Raw genomic sequence first — 25701 nt, 5'->3', positions numbered from 1 at the left:
ACCTGGTTAAATAAAGGTGAAATAAATAAAAATAACAAGGTATCAGCAGTACTTACACAACATAACCAAAAGTATGTGGACACCTGCTCGTCGAACATCTCATTCCAAAATCATGGGCATTAATATGAAGTTGGTCCCCCCTTAGCTGCTTTAACAGCCTCCACTCTTCTGGGAAGGCTTTCCACCAGATGTTGGAACATTGCTGCAGGGATTTGCTTCCATTCAGCCACAAGAGCATTAGTGAGGTCAGGAACTAATGTTAGGTGATTAGGCCTGGCTCGCAGTCGGCGTTCCAATTCATCAGGGCTCTATGTAGGCCAGTCAAGTTCTTCCACACCGATCTCAACAAACTATTTCTGTATGGACCTCGCTTTGTGCACATGGGCATTGTCAAGCTGAAACAGGAAAAGGGCCTTCCCCAAACTATTGCCACAAAGTTGGAAGCACAGAATTGTCTAGAATGTCATTGTATGCGGTAATGTTAAGATTTCCCTTCACTGGAACTAAGGGGTCTAGCCCGAACCATGAAGAACAGCCCCAGACCATTATTCCTCCTCCAAACTTTACAGTTGGCACTATGCAGTCGGGCAGGTAGTGTTCTCCTGGCATCCGCCCAACCCAGATTAGTCCGTCGGACTACCAGATGGTGAAGCGTGATTCATCACTCCAGTCCAATGGCGGCAAACCTTACACCAAGCTCCCGTCGAACAGTTCTTAAGATGACGTTGCTTCCAGAGGCAGTTTGGAACTCGGTAGTACGTTTTGCAACAGAGGACAGATGATTTTACGTGCTACGTGCTTCAGCACTGGCCGGTCCCATTCTGTGAGCTTGTGTGGCCTACCATTTCGCGGCTGAGCTGTTGTTGCTATTAGACGTTTCCACTTCACAATAACAGCACTTTACAGTTGACTAGGGCAGCTCTAGCGTGGCAAAAATTTGACGAACTGACTTGTTGGAAAGGTGGCATCCTATGAAGGTGCCACATTGAAAGTCACTGAGCTCTTCAGTAAGGCCATTCTTCTGCCAATGTTTGTCTATGGAGATTGTAAGGCTGTGTTCTTGATTTTATACACCTGTCAAGGTGTGGCTGAAAGGGATTACAGCCTCAAGTCTTCTTGGGTATGACGCTACAAGCTTGGCACACCTGTATTTGGGGAGTTTCTCCCATTCGTCTCTTCAGATCCTCTCAAGCTCTGTCAGGTTGGATGGGGAGCGTCGCTGCACAACTATTTTCAGGTCTCTCCAGCAGGCGCTCTGGAGCAGGTTTTCATCAAGGATCTCTCTGTACTTTGCTCTGTTCATCCTTCCATCGATCCTGACTAGTTTCCCAGTCCCTGCCGCTGAAAAACATCCCCACACCATGATGCTGCCACTACCATGATTCACCGTAGGGATGGTGCCAGGTTACCTCCAGACGTGACGCTTAGCATTCAGGCCAAAGAGTTTAATCTCGGTTTCATCAGACCAGAGAATTTTGTTTCTCATGGTGTGAGAGTCTTAGGTGCCTTTTGGCAAACTCCAAGAGAGCTGTCATGTGCCTTTTACTGAGGAGTGGCTTCCATCTGGCCTTACTAACATAAAGGACTTATTTGTGGTGTGCTGCAGAGATGGTTGTCCTTCTGAAAGGTTCTCCCATCTTCAGAGGAATTCTGGAGCTCTGTCATAGTGACCATTGGGTTCTTGGCCACCTCCCTGACCAAGGCCCTTCTCCCCTGATTGCTCAGTTTGGCTGGGCAGCCAGCTTTAGTAAGATTCTTGGTGGTTCCAAACTTCTTCCATTTAAGGAGGATGGAAGCCACTGTTCTTGGGGACCTTCAATGCTGCAGACATGTTTTGGTACCCTTCCCTAGATCTGTGCCTCGACACAATCCTGTCTTTGAGCTCTACGGACAATTCCTTCGACCTAATGGCTTGATTTTTGCTCTGACATGCACCGTCAACTGTGGGACCTTATATAGACAGGTGTGTGCCTTTCCAAATCATGTCCAATTAATTGAATTTACCACAGGTGTACTCCAATCAAGTTGTAGAAACATCTCAACAATGATCAATGGAAACAGGATGCACATGAGCTCAATTTCGAGTCCCATAACAAAGAGTCTGAATACTTATGTAAATAAGGTGTTTTTTTATTTGTAATAGATTTGCAAAATGTTCAAAAAAAAACTGTTTTCGCTTTGTCATTATGGGGTATTGTGTGTAGATTGATGAGGAAAATATTTTGTAATAAGGCTGTAACATAACAAATGTAGAAAAATTCTAAGGGTCTGAATACTTTCCGAATGTACTGCATAGTGTAGCTAGCTGAGTAAGGCCCAGAAGATCGTGAAGGACTCCTTGTCACAACTAATGTTGAAAACGTATCGTTACTCGTGAGATTCCAGTAACCAATCATATTGTTGTGATATGTTTAAGTTGACAGCTATTACTTCAATCTTCTGGGCCTTCCTCAGCTAGCTACACTATACAGTGCATTCTATAGGCAGGATATATGGCCAATATAAGTCGATTGTACTACTGATGTATTTAATTCATTTTGAGCTCATTGTACAAATTTCACCATTTCAATATTTACTCAAGGTGATTCATTTTGTAAGTATTTTTATTTACAAAATACAAGCCGGCATTCTTTTCCTAAATGATTCAGTTTTGCGGTTTTCATTTCTCCCTACTGCTCCAGTAGTGAACCAAACTGCTCCAATAGAGTTTAAGCTTAAAGAAACAGTAGCCCTTCGTGTTAAGCAATTGTTACATAAAATGGCAAGCTTGCCAGGAGGAACATCAAAATGGGTTTCCAGTCATTCCTCATTTGTCAGAGAAGGAGCTGATGGAAAAACAAAGAGCTGACGCCAGCATCAGAGAGGTCGTCACTCAGTTGGAAACAGAGGAGAAACCTCCTCCCACTGTTAGAGCCAAGCTCCCCGAACTCTCTCTGTTGCTATGTGAGTGGAACCGGTTGGAGCTAAAGAATGGTGTTCTTTACAGGAGAAGGCAGGAAGGAGCCAACACTACTTTGCAGTTAGTGCTTCCAGAAGAGCTGAGAGCAGTTGCATTAAAGTCTGCATGATGATATGGGCCATATGGGCATGGAGCGCACAATGGATCTCATACGATCCCGGTTCTATTGGCCCAAGATGATGTCAATGTCTGTGGAGGAGAAGATTAAGACCTGTGTGCGACGTAAAACCCTCCCAGAGAAAGCTGCACCTCTAGTTAGCATTAAGACCTGCAGGCCTTTGGAGCTAGTATGCACGGAGTTCCTTTCTTTTGAGCCTGATCGTAGTAACAAAGGATATACTGGTAATTACAGATAATTTTACCAAGTATGCAGTGGCCATACCAACTCCCAACCAGAAAGCCCGCACCATTGCAAAGTCTCTCTGGGGCCACTTCATTGTGCACTATTGCTTTCCTGAGCGCCTCCACAGCGACCAAGGTCCTGATTTTGAATCACGAACAATCAAAGAGCTGTGTGAGATTGCTGGAATCAAGAAAGTGAGAACAATGCCATATCATCCAATAGGAAATCCTGTTGAGCGTTTTAACAGGACAATACTCCAGATGCTTGGTACTCTGAGCATGCATGACAAAACTCACTGGTGGGACTTTGTTAAACCACTTGTACATGCATTCAACTGCATGAAGAATGAAGTCACCGGCTACACTCCATATGAACTAATGTTCGGGAGACAACCTAGACTACCAGTTGGCATAGCCTTCAAACTACCTGTTAATGACCAGAAGAAATTGCATTCACAGTATGTGCAAGACTTGAAGAGTCACATGGAAGAAAGGTACAGGATAGCCACCCGGAACGCTCTCAAAACAGCTGAACAAAACAAAGCCAGATGTGACAGGCATGTCATAGAGTTCACTCTTGACGTTGTTGACAGAGTTCTTTTGAGAAATGTTAAACTGAGAGGGAAACATAAGTTGGCTGATAAGTGGGAAACCGACATTTATGTAGTCACCAAATGTTCAAGTGATATACCGGTGTATATACAGTCAAGCCTGAGAGCAAGGATGGTCCACTACGCACACTGCACCATGACATTTTACTGCCTTGTGAATTCTTGTCTGCGACTACACCTGAAAAACCTGTCACGTCGCAGCACATCTGAAAACCTCACACACGCCTTCTTCCAGGTACTGATGTGACTGAAGATGAGACACATTCAGATTCTGATGATGACTTCTGGGTTGAAAATGCAAAAAGTCAAAAGCCTGTTAGGTTTACCAAGGTCTATGATACTCACAGGTTGAGCAACCTTCCTTGTCGTTCCATCGAGGAAGAGCCTGATGAAGTTACAGCAGACCAAGAGGCCCTTGCAGAAGAAGTTAGAACAGTACATCAGACTGACAACTTACCTGAAGAACCTGAAACACCTGACCGTGAGACAAACAACTTACCTGAACATTCTGCAGATCCTCTCGAAGAAGTTTCTCTCAACATAGACAAAGAGTTACCTGTTTTCCCTGACATGTCTGAAAGTGCTGAAGAGACATAACACAAGGGACAATGTCCCCATTGAACATGCTCCAGTTGACTCTCTCTGTGGAGAAAAATTATAGTAAACAGCAACATGAGGAAACTGCCAGCGCTGTCCGGCATTCTTTCAGGCAGTGAGAGAGACCAGAAAGGTACTCTCAGTTTGGGACCCCCGTAACCTTTGTTATTCAGTCCTTGTTCCAAGGGTTAAGTGCAGCCCTCACAAGTTCACTGAATGGATTTGATCAATCAGAAGTTAAGTGTTTCCTGTGCAAGGTCATCCAGTGACTATACAGCCAACAAGAAGATGCAACGGGATGTGCATACCTTCAAGAGGGGAGGTTGTAACACAGGTCAACTAATGTTGAATAGTTATCATTACTAGTGAGATTCCAGTAACCAATCATATTGTGGTATGTTTAAGTTGACAGCTATTACAAATCAGCTGTCAGAAGCTGCATGACGAGCAGTTTATTTTGAGCCAACCAAAACTCAATATTCTCTTAATCCCTCTCCTAACCTCACATTATACACCAGTTGGGGCCAACATGCTGAAAAAGAGCTAGAACGGAATGTGAAGAGCTACCGCCATTCCATAGAAGAAAAACAAACTAAGTTTCAAATGGTCGAGAAGTTGTATAAAACTGAACTAAAGAGAGAACTGGATATTAACACTCACTTATCTATACGAATGTGCTGTGAAGGGATTGAAGGAAAGATTGACGCTAGGATTTGGTGAGTTTTCGTATGGAGAACGAGCTGCTAGCGATTAGGCTAGCTAAGCTATTGCTAGCATTTTGTGCGTGTTCATACTGAACCAAGCATACGCACAAGCCGTTAACATTTAGGCTAGCTCAGCTATCAATCAATTTAAATAGCAAATGTTAGTGATCATGCATGGCTAACTATTTTAGTTTTCAGACTTTTATAAAATGTGATTAGCTAGCATCATAATCCATTTTGGTACGCTTATGTTTTAGATTACATGTAGGTGTAAGCACTAGTACTTTTCATTTGCCCGGGCTAGTCTATTGTTCAGTCCACGTGAGCCTAGTGCTGTAGTTAAAGTGTAAAGCATTTTGACTAAGTTTTATTTTCTTAGTCCTGTAAGAGATTAAAGCTAAGCACTATATTAATGGTTATATGAAAGGTACTATATTAGTGGTTTTATGAAAGGTACTGGTATATACACTGCTCAAAAAAATAAAAGGGAACACTTAAACAACACAATGTAACTCCAAGTCAATCACACTTCTGTGAAATCAAACTGTCCACTTAGGAAGCAACACTGATTGACAATAAATTTCACATGCTGTTGTGCAAATGGAATAGACAACAGGTGGAAATTATAGGCAATTAGCAAGACACCCCCAATAATGGAGTGGTTCTGCAGGTGGTGACCACAGACCACTTCTCAGTTCCTATGCTTCCTGGCTGATGTTTTGGTCACTTTTGAATGCTGGCGGTGCTTTCACTATAGTGGTAACATGAGACGGAGTCTACAACCTACACAAGTGGCTCAGGTAGTGCAGCTCATCCAGGATGGCACATCAATGCGAGCTGTGGCAAGAAGGTTTGCTGTGTCTGTCAGCGTAGTGTCCAGAGCATGGAGGCGCTACCAGGAGACAGGCCAGTACATCAGGAGACGTGGAGGAGGCCGTAGGAGGGCAACAACCCAGCAGCAGGACCGCTACCTCCGCCTTTGTGCAAGGAGCAGGAGGAGCACTGCCAGAGCCCTGCAAAATGACCTCCAGCAGGCCACAAATGTGCATGTGTCTGCTCAAACGGTCAGAAACAGACTCCATGAGGGTGGTATGAGGGCCCGACGTCCACAGGTGGGGGTTGTGCTTACAGCCCAACACCGTGCAGGACGTTTGGCATTTGCCAGAGAACACCAAGATTGGCAAATTCGCCACTGGCGCCCTGTGCTCTTCACAGGTTCACACTGAGCACATGAGCACATGTGACAGACGTGACAGAGTCTGGAGACGCCGTGGAGAACGTTCTGCTGCCTGCAACATCCTCCAGCATGACCGGTTTCGCGGTGGGTCAGTCATGGTGTGGGGTGGCATTTCTTTGTGGGGCCGCACAGCCCTCCATGTGCTCGCCAGAGGTAGCCTGACTGCCATTAGGTACCGAGATGAGATCCTCAGACCCCTTGTGAGACCATATGCTGACACATGCACATTTGTGGCCTGCTGGAGGTCATTTTGCAGGGCTCTGGCAGTGCACCTCCTTGCACAAAGGCGGAGGTAGCGGTCCTGCTGCTGGGTTGTTGCCCTCCTACGGCCTCCTCCATGTCTCCTGATGTACTGGCCTGTCTCCTGGTAGCGCCTCCATGCTCTGGACACTACGCTGACAGACACAGCAAACCTTTTTGCCACAGCTCGCATTGATGTGCCATCCTGGATGAACTGCACTACCTGAGCCACTTGTGTGGGTTGTAGACTCCGTCTCATGCTACCACTAGAGTGAGAGCACTGCCAGCATTCAAAAGTGACCAAAACATCAGCCAGGAAGCATAGGAACTGAGAAGTGGTCTGTGGTCACCACCTGCAGAATCACTCCTTTTTTGGGGGTGTCTTGCTAATTGCCTATAATTTCCACCTTTTGTCTATTCCATTTGCACAACAGCATGTGAAATTTATTGTCAATCAGTGTTGCTTCCTAAGTGGACAGTTTGATTTCATAGAAAAGTGATTGACTTGGAGTTACATTGTGTTGTTTAAGTGTTCCCTTTATTTTTTTGAGCAGTGTATATTGTGTGATCCTGTTTGAAAAACAGGTCAGGTTTTTTGAGTATGAATTCAGTTCCACCAAGGATGGCGAGCCGCCCGAACCCAGGACATCAATAAGATTTGCATGCAAAGATTTATTTTCCTTGGAGAACACTGAATTTTCACTGCCATACTAAGGTGTGGTAGGATTTTTCTTGAAAGACATCATTGCATCATACATTGCAGTGGAGTTGTTATAAGCACCTTACAGTGTTAATTGATAGGCATAGTCACTCACATCTGATTCCATGTCATAGTGGTTTATAAGTCAGTATTGTGAATTGGGTTGTGTTTTTCTGAGGATTCATGTTTATTGAATTGCTACTGAACATTGAAATCTGAGAGACCCTCAGATTAAGATAGAGTTGGGTGCACCCTAGTAAACTATAGGCAGGATATATGGCCAATATAAGTCGATTGTACTGCATTCATTTTGAGCTCAATGTACAAATTTCACTATTTACTAAAGGTGATTCATTTTTTGTAAGTATTTTTATTTACAAAATACAAGCCGGCATTCTTTTCCTAAATGATTCAGTTGTGTGGTTTTCATTTCTCCCTACTGCTCCAGTAGTGAACAAAACTGCTCCAATAGAGTTTAAGCTTAAACATACAGTAGCCCATAGTGTTATCAATTGTTACATAAGCATTTCACTGCACCTTTTAAACCTGCTGTAAACTGTGTACATGACGAATAAACTTTTACTTGATTTGAGCTTCATCTTACACTAATCAAGTCCTTCCAGATCTGAGTGTACTAGGACTTAATTACAGTGTAGGGGGTGTAGGTAGGGATCCATTCTCGACTGGAGCACTGTGAACGCACCACCTGAGCTTTTGTTCATCCTTACCCCCTACACAGTATTCTCCTAGGGTGCAAAGCATCCCATGCTTCGTTGCCTCAATGGTCAGATGCTGCTAAGAGACTACAGTAAGTGAGACTTTGCACTAAAGTGACTTGGTATTAGCAGGAGTGGGTAAAGGACTTGTGCCTGAACAAACTGATTGAAGGGTAGGGGCTTTAGGGAACCATTACCATGTCAACCATGCATGGTATTACATATACATTCTAAGTGGTATTTAAGACCCTGTAGTGTTTTCCCCAAATGTCTTCAGACTGGGTGCAAAACCCTTCAAAGTAATATCCTGGCCTGGCATCTCAGGCTGTAAGTATTTGTTTAAACCCGTTCATATCACCCATTGTGCTTAAAATAAAATAAAAAGCCCTTAAAATAATGCAAATGTAGTGGTACAGTGCATTGCCTCAGCAAGGATGAAGGGTCAAATTGCCTTGAACGTTCTACAGCTAATGCGGTGTCTTTGTCCTCTTGTTTTGTCTTCCCTCTATGGCGTTAACGAAGTGGATGAATACAGTGTCAGTCTCTGCAGCTGCAAAGGCCACTGCGTAAAAGGCTTAGTAATCCTTTGGCAAAGACTGCGGGCCGAGAGTTCTGCGACGCTTACACAGTGACGATAAACTGAGGACGGACCATGTGTACTTTTGGTCACCAGCCACTGCTACTGTTCTCTTGAATGAACTGTATTGACAGTATGCTCCATTAGCTGTGCCCTGGGAATGGACGTAAAAAAAACGTACAGGTTTGTGACAATTAGATTAGCCATAAGCGGAGCAGTTTCATTAAAAAATTGCTGTATAAGGTTGATGAATGAAGATGGTAGAGACAGTTGTAAAAGTGCTACAACAAAAAAAAGGATCTAAACAGATAGCTGGTTGAAATATGAATAGACAACAGTGGTTTTGTGAATCATGCATACTTGACCACCATGCTTCTGGTGTGTGTGTGTGTGTATGTGAGTGAGTGAGACCAGTAAATGGTGAAGAACCCACTCAATTCATAAATATGCCATAAACATACTGTCTTCTTCAACAGACACGGGCTGGCACCAACACTAAACTGTGCAATAAAATATTTTATGCAACTGTGTTAAAAATAGGCCCATCATCATAACAAAATGCCATTAGGCCTGTTGCCGTTGTCTAAAAGCACTTGAGATTAAAAACGCTTGGTTGATAAACATTCTAGAGAATGAGGGCATGTCTGTTTATGATGGGAAAGTGATTAATCAGCCATATAGGTGAAAACAGCTGAGAGGTAGGTTAACTGAAAGGGGAATAGCCTAATGATTATTCAAGGTGCCCCGTGCACGCCTGCATGTTCCACGCCACAGTGAATCGATGTTCTATAGGGCTGCACAGATGTGGAAGTCTTTGATCCTATACATCATGTGGAACGCAGGGTCATTGATCATAGGACTGTTTGATCTGCTCAGCATCGGAACCAATTGATGCTGTCAAACGCAATGGCTGAGTTGGGGTGGGCAAGGGTCCATGGAATGAGTGTCCAATATAGGCTACTATCCGAAACCCAGGCTTATGCTGACAGAAATTGTTCAAATAATCATAATACATATACATATATATATACACAAAAGTATGTGGACACCCCTTCAAATTAGTGGATTCGGCTATTTCAGCCACACCCATTGCTGACAGGTGTCAAAATCGAGCACACAGACAGGCAATCTCCATAGACAAACATTGGCAGTAGAATGGCCTTACTGAGGAGCACGGTGACTTTCAACGTGGCACCGTCATAGGATTCCTCGAAGTGGTAGGCCACACCAGCACTCGGTGCTCCCGTTCTGTGAGCTTAAGTGTGTAGCGTGTAAAAATCGTCTGTCCTCGGTTGCAACACTCGCTACAGAGTTCCAAACTGCCTCTGGAAGCAATGTCAGCACAATAACCTGTTCGTTGGGAGCTTCATGAAATGGGTTTCAATGGCCGATCAACCGCACACAAAACTAAGATCACAATGCGCAATGCCAAGTGTTGGTTGGAGTGGTGTACAGCACGCCGCCATTGGACTCTGGCGCAGTGGAAACGCCTTCTCTGGAGTGATGAATCACACTTCACCATCTGGCAGTTCGACGGACTAATCTGGGTTTGGCGGATGCCAAGAGAACGCTACCTGCCCGAATACATAGTGCCAACTGTAAAGTTGGGTGGAAGAGGAATAATGTTCTGGGGCTGTTCTTCATGGTTCGGGCTAGGCCCCTTAGTTCCAGTGAAGGGAAATCTTAACGCTACAGCATACAATGACATTCTAGACAATTCTGTGCTTCCAACTTTGTGGCAACAGTTTGGGGAAGGCCCTTTCCTGTTTCAGTATGACAACGCCCCTGTGCACAAAGCGAGGTCCATATAGAAATAGTTTGTCGAGATCGGTGTGGAAGAACTTGACTGGCCTGCACAGAGCCCTGACCTCAACCCCATCAAACACCTTTGGGATGAATTGGAACGCCGACTGCGAGCCAGGCCCAACATCAGTCCCCGACCTCACTAATGCTCTTGTGGCTGAATGGAAGCAAGTCCCTGCAGCAATGTTCCAACATCTAGTGGAAAGCTTTCCCCGAAGAGTGGAGGCTGTTATAGAAGCAAAGGGGGGACCAACTCCATATTAAATGCCCATGATTTTGGAATGAGATGTTCGACGAGCAGGTGTCCACATACTTTTGGTCATGTTGTGTAGGCTATGTCTGCCCACTGGGTAAAAAATGGTTTAATCAACCTTGTTTCCACATCATTTCAACGAAACAGAATGTATGTGTTGGTTGAATCAACTTGGAAAACGGATCGGATTTGCCAAAAGTCAATTTTCACCCAACTTCTAACCTAAATCCAATGACTGGGTCACATGTTATGTTAATTTCACGTTAGTTGACAACTCAACCAAATGTAAATAAAAACTAGACGTTGAACTAACATATGTGCACAGTGGGAGTGTCTGTAACGAATCAAAATATAACCTAGCGACGAAAAAAGCGTCTAGACATTTCGCCTAAAATGATTGACCACACCACATGCGCTTTCTTCACTGTAGGCTATGTCATCTTCGCGTCCAATCTAATTAGGCCAATAAATAAATGTAGCAATACATTAAATTATGATTTAAATATTATGGGTTTGTGTAAAATAGGCTTTGCAGTATAGTATAGGCTAGCCTACAGTTAATTTCTAACCAGCACATTTACTGCAAAACCAGTTGGGCTATGCGCGTATACGGCTCCAAATATTACGCACAAATAGCGTATTTTGGGAGAGCATCCATTCATTTGAAATAGAACTGAATGAAAATGGCAAACGCGTCAGGATATTTTTCTCTCTCAATTCTCAGAGAATCACTTTTATGAAATGTTTTGCTGTCAAATGAAAGCATGGAGTGCTTATTATTCCGATGTGGTCCTCATATCCCATTTAGCAATACCAAAGCGATTAGATTTATAATAAAATGCCAATATCATAGCCTATAGAATATCCTGACAATAAAATATGTAGGCCTATCTTACCTGTGTTGTGCACTAGATCGATGCCGGATTCGGTGAGTAGGTTTGGGTCACTTTGAGATTTGCCTCGTTGCAAAAGACAGCCGTCTATTCCATTTCCATCGGATGTAGCCATAGGGATAGAGCACAGGAATTCTGAATAAAATATTGAAAACCCTACCAGAGGCAGGCAACTTCAGAAGTAAACAGCAGTAGTGCAGATATAATTCGTTATGACAACAGCGGCTTTGAGCATCTAATGGGGGGCCATGGGTGCTGAGCAGAAATTCCTAGTATGTTGGAGCGCGTGTGGACGTGGGAGCGGTGATACGGATGTGCCCATCTATATTCCTGCGTTCATAACCAAGTGGGAATGTGGTAAATATCAGTTGGATGGATTCAAGTGCTTTGCTCGCAACATTGGCTGCGTTTATACACTGGTTTATACAGACAGACCCATTTTTATATTTGTCCCTTCTAATTGGTCTTTTGACCAATCACATCAGATCTTTTTCAGCTCTGATTGGCCAAAAGACCAATTAGTAAGAAACAATTATCAAATTTGGGCTTCCTGTGTGAATGCAGCCATTGTAGCCAGCAACACACATTTAGGCCTACATACAACATCTGCATTTATTAATGTACTTTCTGTCACCACATCAATGTCAACAAAGCATTTATGATTTCTGAAGCTGGTTTAGCCAATTCGAATTATCCTAATATCCACATACTATGAGCATGGATGGTGATAAGGTTGAATAGAACATCAAGACGTGGTTAAATTGGTTCATTTTAGAAATCTCAGGACTGCAATGATTTTGAAATGTTTTTTTTTTTTAAATACTGCAACTTATCCTAATATTTCAATGTAATGTAATTATGAATGGCATTGAAGGGATTAAAAATGCACTATGTAGAAATTGCTCCACCATTTCCTGTTTGCTAAAATTCTAAGAGTTCCCTAATATCGGTTTGTGACAGAACAAGCAATTATAGTGTAGAGAAACATGGTACCATCTAAACTGCTGTGAATATATATTTTCCTAACCAAAAATATTGTATTTTCAGCTGTTTGAAGCTGGTGTACCATACCGAAAGTAAAAGACGCAAAAACGAAACTAGCAAGCGAGAAGCATAGAAATAACTTACATACGTTCTGCTTCTTAAACTTTCTTTCAATGAAAATGACAGATCTATAACTACAGTTCTATGTGAATTTGGTTGGGTCACACAAAAAGTTGCCTACTGCAGCTTTAAGAAAAAACAGCTGGATAGGCCTAGTGTTATTGGCTGAAAGGAAATCAGTAGCCAGGGCCTATTGTCCATAAGTAGAGAGAGTAATAACAGAAATGAAGGGAAAATGTAGTATATCAGGCTACTGGTTTAAAGTCCTGAGAAGCAACGATATAAAGCATCCTGCTCGGCTTGACTGTGTAGCTATGAAAAACACAGATACATTAATTTATTCTATTACATCAACATATGATATGTTCAAATTATCAAACAATGAATCAGATGTAAATATTGCTGGTAACAAAGCAAGTTTAGATCAGTCACTATGCGCATCTTGTGCGCAGTGATGATTGTCCATAATACACTAAATTATTTCATCCTATTGGTCAACATGACACGCCGTTAAAGAAGTAGGCGCCGCCATTCAGCAGTCGGGAAAATGACAGCGCACAGGTGCAATATTTATATGCTGGCGGTCCTCCTTTGTGTATTAGTATACGTGTTTGTTACAGCAGACGTACAAGAAACAAGTCAGGTGAAAGATGCCGATGGCCAAACCCATGCCGCGGAAGAGGAGAGGCAATGGGAGGCTACCGAGGTCGAAACGAATCTATCGTTAACAGATACTCCAAGCGACAACGAAGCTGACCATGTTCAAACCTATGACATCCCTCAACCACCTCCCGCAAAAGACCAAATCCAAGAGGCGGCGGAAGAGAAGAGGCGGGACTCCCTCGAAACGAATCTAGTAGATGTTCCAAGCGACAAAGTTGACCATGTCTCTGACACCAAGAAAACCCTAGACGTCCCTCCACCACCGCCCGCAAAAGACCAGTTTCAGGAAGAGTTGGTGATCAGACCACTGCATTCTGGGGATACTTACGCCAGCTTCCAGTTCCGAACCTTGTGGGATACGGACTTCTTGCGAGGAAGTAAAGAGTTTGATTTGAAATTATATTTGAGTCAATCACATCATGTTCTAGTCATCTATTTAGTAGCCACAATGGGACACTAGCCACCAGTGCAGCTTCAGTCAAGGTCCTGTAGTGTAGACCCTCAGTGCAGGCTTTTGTTCCAGCCCAGCACTAAACATATTTGATTCAACCAACCAATCAATGGCTTGATGAGTTGAATAGTTGAACAAGGTGTTAGTGCTGGCAGGCTATGTTGACTGTTGCTTAGTCTGACTAATCAGGCTTGTAATACACAATTAATTGATATATATACAGTCAAACTAATGCCTGCAAAATTGTGTAAATGTTCCTTACAAGCCAGAATGTTGAATAAAATTACGTTTTTAAACTTACTCTGTGCCATTTGTCCTTCAGCTGCTCGAAAATAGATACAAAAATATCCACAGGAAAGTATTGTTTACCTGGCTTTAGTTAGCTATTGAAACAAGCATGCCATGACAATGGTATATTCTGAATCAGGGGAGGACGGAGAACAATCAACATTTTTTTATTTTTTTGTGTGTGATATTTATGTTTTATTCCGATTTCAATTTTCAAATGTTTTTTTTAATTTATTTTTTTTAATGTGTGGATTGTTCTCCGTCCTCCCCTGATTCAGAATATACCATGTTCATTGTCATGGCATGCTTGTTTCAATAGCTATTAACGAGAGAACCTAACTAAAGTTGGGTAAACAATACTTTCCTGTGGATATTTTGTATCAATTTTCGAGCAGCTGAAGGACAAATGGCACAGACAACCGGTAGAGTAAGTTGAAATGTCATTTTATTCAACATTCTGGCTTGTAAGGAATATTTATAAAATTTTGCAGGCATTAGTTCCAGGCTGTATATACCAATTAATTGTCTATTGCGAGCTGATTAATCAGACTAACTTGCTGTGCATTCACTGTCATCAGTACATAGGCCCCATGCCTAATTTGTATGACAGGTATGTCCAAGTCAACATACTAGTGTTATGCAACTCACAGTTTTTTCCCCAAAATGTATATTTTCAGTCTCCCACTACCAACTCTTCCCGAAGTCTCTGGGCCAGGTGATTTCGAAGTTCTCTGTGCGTGAGCTCCACATCTCCTTCACTCAGGGCTACTGGAGGACCATGCAGTTGGGCCAGCCTTTCCTACCGTCGCCCCCTGGTGCCGAACTGTGGGTATGGTTTCAGGACACTGTCACTGAGTGAGTGTGTATATACTGTATATTTAGCCACACATGTTCACTTTCCTTACTGTTGAAGATAACATAGCAGCTTTATATCTGTCATCATCGTTAGTAGTCAAATATATCCATACATATGTGTGGCGCTAGTTTCACTCATTTTGTAATGACAGCCTGAACCACTATCATTTGGCCTATTGAGTCTTTGACCAAGAATGTGTCACAACATTTCACAGCCATGTCTTTTTGTCACTGGTGGCAGGTACTGCCATTTTACCCACCGCCATTTCTCCCAAACTATATTAGCATTGAAATTCTATTGTTTCGTCCTTTGTCTTGTAGTGTGGATGTTGCCTGGAAGGAGCTGACCAACGTCCTCTCGGGGATCTTCTGTGCCTCGCTGAATTTCATTGACTCCACCAACACGGTGCAGCCCAGTGCCTCCTTCAAGCCTCTAGGTGTGGGCAATGGTAAGGCTCCTCACACTCAGCACCCAAGTCTCTACAGTAGCTAGCTTGCCTCTGAACAGAGAGCAGGCTCGTATTCATAAGAGATCAAATGGAAGAAAACAATCTGAAATGGGGTGGTATCATCTGTAATTATCCAATAAGAAACACTTTTCTACTTGTTGGCTTAATGAACAAGACCACGTGCCAACCAATGTTTTGCATATGCACTCAAAGGAATCATGACGCAGTTACGGAATTAGAATAGTACAGTATTATTAAAGATGTGAAACAATACCGTGTTGATGTGTGATTCTCCATAATACTAAGTGTTATGTCTGGTTGTTCTGTGTTGTGATGTGACATAAAGTGTGTTGATGTGGACCTGTGTATGTGTGTCCTGTATACGTCCTCTGCTATACAGTAACTAACCAGCGCTTCCTCCGCTATGCTGTGTTGCCGCGGGAGATCGTTTGTACTGAGAATCTGACGCCGTGGAAGAAACTCCTTCCCTGCGGCTCCAAGGTACCAGTCCGTCTTATGTTGGATGGTCTTATGAATGTCACATTTACCAAAAGCGTAGTATACTAAATCTGAAAAAGGGTGCGGAGGCTTCCTTCTTCATGTTCATTAGGCACTAAACAGGGGAAGAAAAAAAAACAGCCAAAGAGGGAAGGACTACCTGGACTTCTTCTAAAATGCCCATTCTCTTTATTTATTCTGCTACGTTGTGCCCTACTAAACCCTGATTTGTGGTTAGGTGATTATTTTAAAACCAATAGCATGAAGTGTTATCCTTTTATTGGAATGGACTTAAAGTCTGTGTGTGTGTGTACGTGCATGCGTGTGTGGTGATTAACCATGTTCTTCATGTTGCCCATCTCCTTTCTCTAGACTGGTCTGGCAGTGCTAATGAAGTCTGAGAAACTCTTCCACAGCAGCTTCCACTCCCAGGCTCTACACATCAGACCTGTGTGTCAGGTGAGGTGTATGTATATACAGTCTTCAGATATATGTATTACTATACTATGGGTGACATTTTCATAGTGCAAAAGAATTGGGAAAAGTGCAAAAATTACTGTAAACCTCATTTGGCAGTGTGACTTCGTTTAATACTTTCCTTCAATAATGTGCGTTGAATGAGGTTACTGTTTATGCATTGCGCATTTCACTGAACTCTAGATAAATAATAGCCTCCTTGTAACGCACATACAGTTGAAGTCAGAAGTTTACATACACCTTAGCCAAATACATTTAAAAGCAGTTTTTCACAATTCCTGACATTTAATCCTCGTAAAAATGCCCTGTCTTAGGTCAGTTAGGATCACAACTTTATTTTAAAAATGGGAATTGTCAGAATAATAATTTAACTTTATTTTATAATAATTGAAATTTATTTCAGCTTTTATTTCTTTCACCACATTTTCTAGTGGGTCAGAAGTTTACATACACTCAATTATTATTTGGTAGCATTGCCTTTAAATTGTTTAACATGGGTCAAACATTTCAGGTAGCCTTTCACAAGCTTCCCACAATAAGTTGGGTGAATTTTGGCCCATTCCTTCTGACAGAGCTGGTGTAACTGAGACAGGTTTGTAGGCCTCCTTGTTCGCACAAGGAGGCCTGTTCGTGTGGGCAGAACTTTTTCAGTTCTGCCCACACATTTTCTATAGGATTGAGGTCAGGGCTTTGTGATGGCCACTCCAATACCTTGACTTTGTTGTCCTTGAGCCATTTTGCCATAACTTTGGAAGTATGCTTGGGGTCAATGTCCATTTGGAAGACCCATTTGCAACCAAGCTTTAACTTCCTGACTGATGTCTTGAGATGTTACTTCAATATATCCACATAATTTTCCTTTCCTCATGATTCCATCTATTTTGTGAAGTGCACCAGTTCCTCCTGCAGCAAAGCACCACCACAACATGATGCTGCCACCCCCGTGCTTCACGGTTGGGATGGTGTTCTTTGGCTTGCAAGCCTCCCCATTTTTCTTCCAAACATAACGATGGTCAATATGGCCAAACAGTTCTATTTTTGTTTCATCAGACCATAGTATATTTCTCCAAAAAGTACAATCTTTGTCCCCATGTGCAGTTGCAAACCATAGTCTGGCTTTTTTATGGCGGTTTTGGAGCAGAGGCTTCTTCCTTGCTGAGCGGCCTTTCAGGTTATGTCGATATAGGACTCGTTTTACTGTGGATATAGATTATTTTGTACCTGTTTCCTCCAGCATCTTCACAAGGTCCTTTGCTGTTGTTCTGGGATTGATTTGCACTTTTCGCACCAAAGTCCGTTCATCTCTAGGAGACAGAACGCGTCTCCTTCCTGAGCGGTATGATGGCTATGTGGTCCCATGGTGTTTATATTTGCGTACTATTGTTTGTACAGATGAACGTGGTACCTTCAGGCTTTTGGAAATTGCTCCCAAGGATGAACCGGACTTGTGGAGGTCTACAATTTTTTTTTCTGAGGTCTTGGCTCATTTCTTTTGCCTACAAACCTGACTCCATTACACCAGCTCTTGTCAGGAGGAATGGGCCAAAATTCACCCAACGTATTGTGGGAAGCTTGTGGAAGGCTACCCAAAACGTTTGACTCAAGTTAAACAATTTAAAGGCAATGCTACCAAATACTAATTGAGTGTATGTAAACTTCTGACCAACTGGGAATGTGATGAAAGAAATAAAAGCTGAAATAGAATGATTTATCTACTATTATTCTGACATTTCACATTCTTAAAATAAAGTGGTGATCCTAACTGACCTAATACAGGGAATTTTTACTCAGATTAAATGTCAGGAATTGTGAAAAGCTGAGTTTAAATGTATTTAAACTTCTGACTTCAACTGTATATTATAGCTACCTTTTATCAGCCATATCAAAGAAAAATAACCATCCATTCTTTTTGTGTTGGCTTTTTAAAGTTCTCCTGTAGAAAATACCAAGCCACTGATTTCACCTTCCATCCTACTTGTAATCCCGTTCGAAAACCTGTCACTGTTGATGAGTCCCAGCCTTTATATGACACTCGGCTACTGTTGTTTCAGGACTGGCAGTGCAAATCCACAGCGTGGGAGCTGAGACAGACACTGAATGTGGTGTTTGACCTGCACTCCTCTGGCCAGGGCAAACGAGGTGAGAGGCCTCTCCTCATTCAGTATTATACCCCTTTCACATACTGAGCTGAGCCAAGCTGTACTGCGCTGGCCTGGTTATGCCTCCACCATATAGTTGCTGGAAACGTGGACAGTGTGAATGGAAAATAACTGAACCAGTACAGTGTAGGTCGACTTGATAGTGTGAAAAGGGTATAACAAAAAATATAAACGCAACATATCAAGTGTTGGTTTCATGAGCTGAAATTAAAGATCCCAGACATTTATTTTCTCTAAAATGTTGTGCACAAATTTGTTTACATCACTGTTAGTGTGCATTTATTCTTTGCCAAGATAATCCAGCCACCTGACAGGTGTGGCATATCAAGAAGCTGACTAAACAGCATGATCATTGCACAGGTGCACCTTGTGCTGAGTACAATAAAAGGCCACTCTAAAATGTGCAGTTTTGTCACACAAGACAATGCCACAGATGTTTTGAGGGAGTGTGCAATTGGCATGCTGACTGCAGGAATGTCCACCAGAGCTGTTGCCAGAGAACTGAATGTTAATTTCTTTACCATAAGCCACCTCCAAAGTTGATTTAGAGAATTTGGCAGTACATCCAACCGGCCTCACAACTGCAGACCACATGTAATCACACCAGCCCAGGAACTCCACATCTGGCTTCTTCACCTGCTGGATCATCTGAGACCAACCACCCGGAGAGCTGATGAAACTGGGTTTGCACAAGCAAAGGATTTTTTGCACAAACTGTCAGAAACCATCTCAGGGAAGCTCATCTGCTTGCTCATCGTTCTCAACAGGGTCTTGACCTGACTGCAGTTTGGCGTCGTAACCAACTTCAGTGGGCAAATGCTCACCTTCGATGTACACTGGCACGGTAGGGAAGTGTACTCTTTACAGATGAATCACAGTTTCAAATGGCAGACGGCGTGTACCGCGTCGTGTGGGCGAGAGATTTGCTGAGGTCAACGTTGTGAACAAAGTGCCCTGCGGTGGGGTTATGGTATGGGCAGGCATAAGCTACAGACAACGAACACAATTGCATTTTATCGATGGTAATTTGAATGCACAGAGATACCGTGACGCGATCCTGAGGCCCATTGTTATGGCATCATCTCATGTTTCAGCATGATAATGCATTGCCCCATGTCGCAAGGATCTGTGCACAATTCCCGGAAGCTGAAAATGTCTCAGTTCTTCCATGGCCTGCATACTCACCAGACACGTTACCCACCTGCGCATGTTTGGGATGCTCTGGATTGATGTGTACGACAGGGTGTTCCAGTTCCCGCCAATATCCAGCAACTTCGCACAGCCATTGAAGAGGAGTGGAACAACATTCCACAGACCACAATCAACTCTATGCGAAGGAGATGTCGCGCTGCATGAGGCAAATGGTGGTCACACCAGATACAGAATGGTTTTCTGATCCACACCCCTACCTTTTTTTTGAGTATCTGTGACCAACAGATGCATATCTGTATTCCTAGTCAAGTGAAATCCATAGAATAGGGCCTAATGCATTTATTTCAATTGACTGATTTCTTCATATGAACTGTAATTCAGTAAAAATGTTGCGTTTATTTTTGTTCAGTGTAGTATCACCACACTATTGCTAAAACATGCTGGTATTGCCAAGATGTACAGTATCTTCCGCTCTGACACCGCTTCATGTAGGTGCATTTGCATGCTAGCTTTATTTTGCAAAGTGAAAATGGCACATTTTTCAAATTACATTTATTTTAAGTGTATTTCAAATTGCAACACTTTACAGTAAATCAATAAAATGAAGGAGATAATGAACATAACTTTTCATGGAAAAGTAATTTCTTTCTACTGTGGTGTACAGACATTTCCCTTCTAAGCTCCATGAAAAAGACTGGTCACTGCATTTAGAAACATACAAAATATAGGACATGAACATGATGTGTTGGGTTACTGGGTGTTTCCACAGAGTGGTCCCTGTTCAAGATGTTCTCTCGTACCCTGACTGAAGCCTGCCCCCTGGCCTCCTCCAGTAAAGTGTACGTGGACGTCACAGACAACCCTCAGGTAAGTAACTTTACGTGACTAACGTTACATGACCGCATACTTTACACAACTAACTTTACATTACCTCAAACTTTATATTAATCCACATTCTATTTAGTTAGCAGACACTCTTACTCAGAATGACTTAGTTACTTCATACAGTCAAGGAACAGCATCAATTTTGAGTTTCAAAAGCTCATTCTTTTGAAGTAAGAAGAAAAGTCAGCACCATTAATACGTACCGAAGTTCAAACAACTATCAACACTCCATGGTCTTCCTATTGAAATGAACCCTTCTCAGACTGACCTCTTTGTGCATGCCAAGCTTAGTCCAATCACTAACATACCTGCTACAATGGTGCATCGCGAAAGTAGTTGGCTGAGCATCACGTGTGCGCCTGTGTGTTTTGTTTATACTAAAACACCAGTCAACACTACTGGTATAGAGTAGTGCAATGGGGACTTGCTCTCAAGCTGTAGGGTTCAAACACATTCTCCAGCTTGTTGTCACCTACAAGGGATCAGATCCGGAGTGAGGTTCACGTCAGGGCGGGCAACTACGGCAGATCCGTAACACGGAACACTACAAAGACAGGCCAATACCATCATTAGTTAGGCTTTTAAGCAGACCCTAGATGGGGTAGTTGTTCAAATTAAAATATGAATGAGTTTCTATTTTAATCATGTTCTTCTGTAAGCTGGACTGCAATTCAGTTTTCTTTATTGTAAACTGCCAACAAGCGCCATTGTGCTACATGTATTTGTGGAAATAAAACCTATTTATATCTATCAATCCTATGGTAGTTGAGCAGGAATAGATTGTTGTTGTTTTTCCCCTTTAAAGGGGGAGCTGTTTGAATTGAGTCCAGCCACTCCCCTGTTGAGCCAGGCTGTGGTGCTGGGGGATCGGAGAACCTACTCGGTCTACGACCTCACCAACCAGGCAACGTTCGGACAGACGCGCTCCCTCAACATGCTGCTGCGCTGGAGAGCAGCCGAGAGTGGTGTGAGTTGACACCGGGCTAGGACACGACTCCATATGTGGGCTGCGTTTCATTCCAGAAAATATGTTCCCTCGACTGTCTGTCCACTTCCCGTACACAAGTGGAATAAGAAACAGTCCCTATTCCTCTTGTGTATTTAAAAAAAAAAAAGTAAACTGCTCAATCCAATTACAATGCCGTTACTTAGGTACTAAGAAACAGCATGTTAATATGTTGTAGGCAATAGTATCATTTGCAGTTACTACAAAGTATGATCATGTAATGTACGTGTTACAGAAAAGAGAAGATTTTCTGATATGAATGAATTTTCATGTAGGGTGTCTGTATAGAATTGACCATATAGAAATTCTATTTTAGTAATTCTATTTCTATTATTGACCATATGAACGCTCCCTCCTTTCCTGCCACCAGGAGACATGCTGCGCCCTCTACTTCACGGAGGGCGCTACGTGGCGGGCTACGGGCTGCAGGCGGGGGAGATCCACACCCTGGTGTACAATCACCACCCATACCGGGCCTTCCCTGTGCTCCTGCTGGACACCGTGCCCTGGTACCTGCGCCTCTACACTCACAAGCTCATCGTCACCAGCAAGGGTCGCGACAACAAACCCAGTGAGTACTGCTGCTGCTCACCTGCTGACACAGTTTCATCTATGCCTGGGTCTTGTTCATTAGGCACCAAACCGAAGAAATCGGACTAAAACAGGGAGGGACTACCTGGCCTTGTCTAATATGAAACGATGGTTTTCGTTTTCCGTTGCAAAACATTTTCTGTTAGGTCTCCTACTGAACATGACCCCGGTTCCTTTTTGATCAACTAACTTTTAGATTTGTGCACTTTGAAGAAGTAGGGCCTAGTGTTGATATGAATTTCAGCTACCTATTGATAGGCCTTTCCCTCAAGAGCTATCTGCCCACATGGGGAGAACATGCTTCAGTATCATAAATGTGTAACTAATAGATAAGCACACTACATGTTAATGTTTTTAAATGTATCTTCTGTGTGTAATGTCTTTATTTTTAAGCCTTGAGACAATTGAGACATGGGCAAGACAAACATTTAAGTGCCTTTGAACAGGGTATGGTAGTAGGTGCCAGGCGCACCGGTTTGTGTCAAGAACTGCAACTCTGCTGGGATTTTCACACTCAACAGTTTCCCGTGTCTATCAAGAATGGTCCACCACCCAAAGAATATCCAGCCAACTTGACACAACTGTGGGAAGCATCCCTGTGAAACGCTTTCGACACCCTGTAGAGTTCATGCCCTGACGAATTCAGGCTGTTCTGCGGGATGCAACTTATCATTAGGAACTCCTTCATGATATTTTGTGTATATTCTTACTTACTTGCTTGTCTTTCCTGGTTGTGCAAATAAATACATGTTTCCTCTCTTCTTCTCTACCTAGGTTACATCCACTACCAGCCGTCCAAAGACCGCCTTCAGCCCCACCTGCTGGAGATGTTGGTCCAGCTGCCTCCTAACTATGTGACCGAGGTCACCGTGCAGTTTGAGAGGGCACTCCTGAAGTGGACGGAGTACACCCCCGACCCCAACCACGGCTTCTACGTTGGGTATAACTTTGACTTTATTGAAGTCAACAGTCTACAGAAATAGAAGATATGCATTTGTCTATGCTACGGGTCAAGTTCTGTTTTTGTCTAAAGAAATGCCAATTGTAATGGAAACTTGGACAGTTAATGTACTCTTTGTCATAACTTTGAAGTGTTGTTTGCCTATAATTGCTGTCATAGATTTTCAATTTGTGCTTCAGAACTGGGTTCAAATACAATTAGGAATCTTTCAAATTCCTTTTAGCAATTTGCAGTTTTTCCGCTATTGGTTCCGTTGTCCCAAGCAAGCTCAATCAAGCCCAGCTAGTATGAAATTATTTTAAATATTTGTCTTGACTTTGATTCTGAATGAAGATGGGGCCTTGGCTAAAATTGAGATACCACTTGCTTGTAGTCTGCAGATATTCAGGTTTCCAGTAGCAGATATTTGATGAAATGTTGTCCCTCGCTTCAGGTCTTCTGTTATCAGCGCTCTCGTGCCCAGTGTTGTCGCCATGGATACCAACAGCACCCAGGAACGCCCGCTTTTCAGCAGCTTGTGAGTCATAAGGCTGTTTATTTTCTTTTAAGTACAGGTTGAACACTTACGTAGCAGTTGTCTTAAGTGTTTTAGTTTATCACCTGATGTAATGCAATTTTTAAGGAAATTATTCCAAATACACTACTTTCAAAAGAAGATTTATCATTCCTCAATTCCATTGATTTTGAATGGAATTGACCCCCAATCCTCATAGGTTATTATAATTAATTTCTGTCTACCCAGTTTCCCGTGTAAAGAGGAGTCCAGTTACTTCATGCGGGTCTACACGGAGCCTCTGCTGGTGAACCTGCCCACCCCTGATTTCAGCATGCCCTACAACGTCATCTGCCTCAACTGCACCGTGGTGGCCGTGGGTTACGGCTCCCTCTACAACCTCCTGACCCGCACCTTCCAGGTGGAGGAGCCCAGCCCGGGCCTGGCCAAACGGCTAGCCAACATCATCCGCAGGCTCAGGGGTGTGCCACTGCTGTGATGGGCCAGAATGCTGTCATGCTAAAGCTAACAACATTATCAAGCACATTTTTGCGGTGGGGCAATGAGGTCAGTGATTACACCACTTGGGAAATGTGAAGGTAAGTTTCAGGGAGATGCTACTTTAAACATTGGAAGCTTCTGCAATAAAAAACAAAACTCTCAGTTCTGTTTTGTGGAGGACAAAGAAGTTAAACATGAGACTTTATGAAGTGTCATGGATTCGATGGACGCTTAAGGCATTTTCTCACCGTGAGGAGCAAAAAGGGTGGCGTTTCTTCAGTGCACTACTACTGTTGGTGTAGTTGAACAGAGAATAAGGCCTTTTTAATGTTTGTAACGAAGGAACCAAAGTGTTTGCTGCAGGTTTCAGTGGGGAAAGTTGGCTGCCAGACGCGGCAGCAGATCACAGCAAGCTCTGATATATCTGTAACTGGAAAAAGTAATTGCACTGTTTGTGAAGCCATTGCTCTAGAAAGATCTGATGCACCTCTTCAATCTAAACAGAAATAATATTTGTACTTTAAGTTGATGTTGAAAAGTTAAGTACACTGACGTACAGAACTTTCTTAACCAGTTAGTTGGATTTGTGTAAACGTTTTGTTAATTGCTCACAGAACCAGTCAACATGACTTGTACTTGAAGAAAACCCAACCATCTCTACAAGAATCGGCCATTGATTTGACCAGATTTGTCTTAGCCATCCATTGTCTGTGTTTCTTATTGACGTTTTAGTGTTCTAAAAATGGCGGAAACTTTGGTAAGCCTTTCTAGCACAGATACCCACCACTCAACTTTAAGAAGTTTGCCATGCATTATTTAAGAACTGATTTACCAAGAAAAATACACCCTTAATACATTTGACTTTTTAAGACTGTTCATTTTTTTGTGTACTAAAACTGCTCTTGATACTTCACATTTTACTGAACAACATGAGAATGTTTGAAGATATGGGGTAACCTGGGCTATTTGTCTTTTTAATAAAATTGGCAACTGTCCAAACATTTATAATTTTTTCAAGTCCTACGGTTTCATAAGAAATGCACGGAGGCTTGTGGAGAACATAGATCAGAACATAGATCAGAACATAGAAAAAAGGGTCGCACACTTGAAGAATGATGTGGACTCTCTCATCCCAGTCCAAAACAGTACTTTTGGACTGATAGAGAACTCCTGGAGGATTCCTGAGAATAAATGAACACTTGGCCGCTGAGCATGGATTGGATCAACTGTACCGTAATCCATTTTAGGAGTCTCCGCGACATAACATAAGCAGTCATAACAGCTGATGTAATTCTATGATGAGCCATACAGTATGGACCTATTCAGGCAGATGTAAATTTTAAAATGTTTTTGACCTTTATTTAACTAGGCAAGTCAGTTAAGAACAAATGGTTATTTTCAATGACAACCCACTGTTCTTAGGCTAACTGCCTTGTTCAGGGGCAGAACAACAGATTTTTACCTTGTCAGCTCGGGGATGCGATCTTGCAACCTTTTGGTTACTAGTCCAACGCTCTAACCACTAGGCTACCTGCC

The 25701-nt window shown here is 42.7% G+C and overlaps 2 protein-coding genes across 2 annotated transcripts in view; one reads left to right on the top strand and one right to left on the bottom strand.

Moving 5' to 3' along the window:
- The window catches only part of LOC139557219 (phosphatase and actin regulator 3-like), a 57956-nt gene extending 45909 nt beyond the window's left edge, over positions 1-12047 (bottom strand). The window contains exon 1 of the mRNA XM_071371727.1: positions 11636-12047. Coding sequence (XP_071227828.1) covers positions 11636-11747 — 112 coding nt within the window. The 5' untranslated portion in view covers positions 11748-12047. The remainder of the gene's footprint in view (positions 1-11635) is intronic.
- Positions 12048-12997: 950 nt separating this feature from the next.
- LOC139557216 (GPI transamidase component PIG-T-like) lies at positions 12998-25242 on the top strand. The gene is made up of 12 exons (XM_071371725.1): positions 12998-13776; positions 14816-14993; positions 15315-15442; positions 15843-15943; positions 16313-16399; positions 18469-18556; positions 20498-20595; positions 21419-21578; positions 21990-22190; positions 22985-23150; positions 23605-23688; positions 23914-25242. Exons 1-12 carry the CDS (start codon positions 13284-13286, stop codon positions 24161-24163), a joined length of 2034 nt encoding a protein of 677 aa, XP_071227826.1. The 5' UTR covers positions 12998-13283; the 3' UTR covers positions 24164-25242.
- Positions 25243-25701: the final 459 nt, after the last annotated feature.

The sequence above is a fragment of the Salvelinus alpinus genome, chromosome 28 (assembly GCF_045679555.1).
Source record: "Salvelinus alpinus chromosome 28, SLU_Salpinus.1, whole genome shotgun sequence".
Lineage (NCBI taxonomy): Eukaryota > Metazoa > Chordata > Actinopteri > Salmoniformes > Salmonidae > Salvelinus > Salvelinus alpinus.
Note: the sequence above shows the minus strand (reverse complement) of the source record. Positions and strands in the feature narration are given on the sequence as shown.

Coding starts and splice junctions, on each gene's coding strand:
- LOC139557216 (XM_071371725.1), top strand. CDS start 13,284: ATGACAGCGCACAGGTGCAATATTTATATGCTGGCGGTCCTCCTTTGT. Junction 16,400..18,468: donor ACATCAGACCTGTGTGTCAG/GTGAGGTGTATG, acceptor CTGTTGTTTCAG/GACTGGCAGTGCAAATCCAC. Junction 18,557..20,497: donor CTCTGGCCAGGGCAAACGAG/GTGAGAGGCCTC, acceptor GTGTTTCCACAG/AGTGGTCCCTGTTCAAGATG.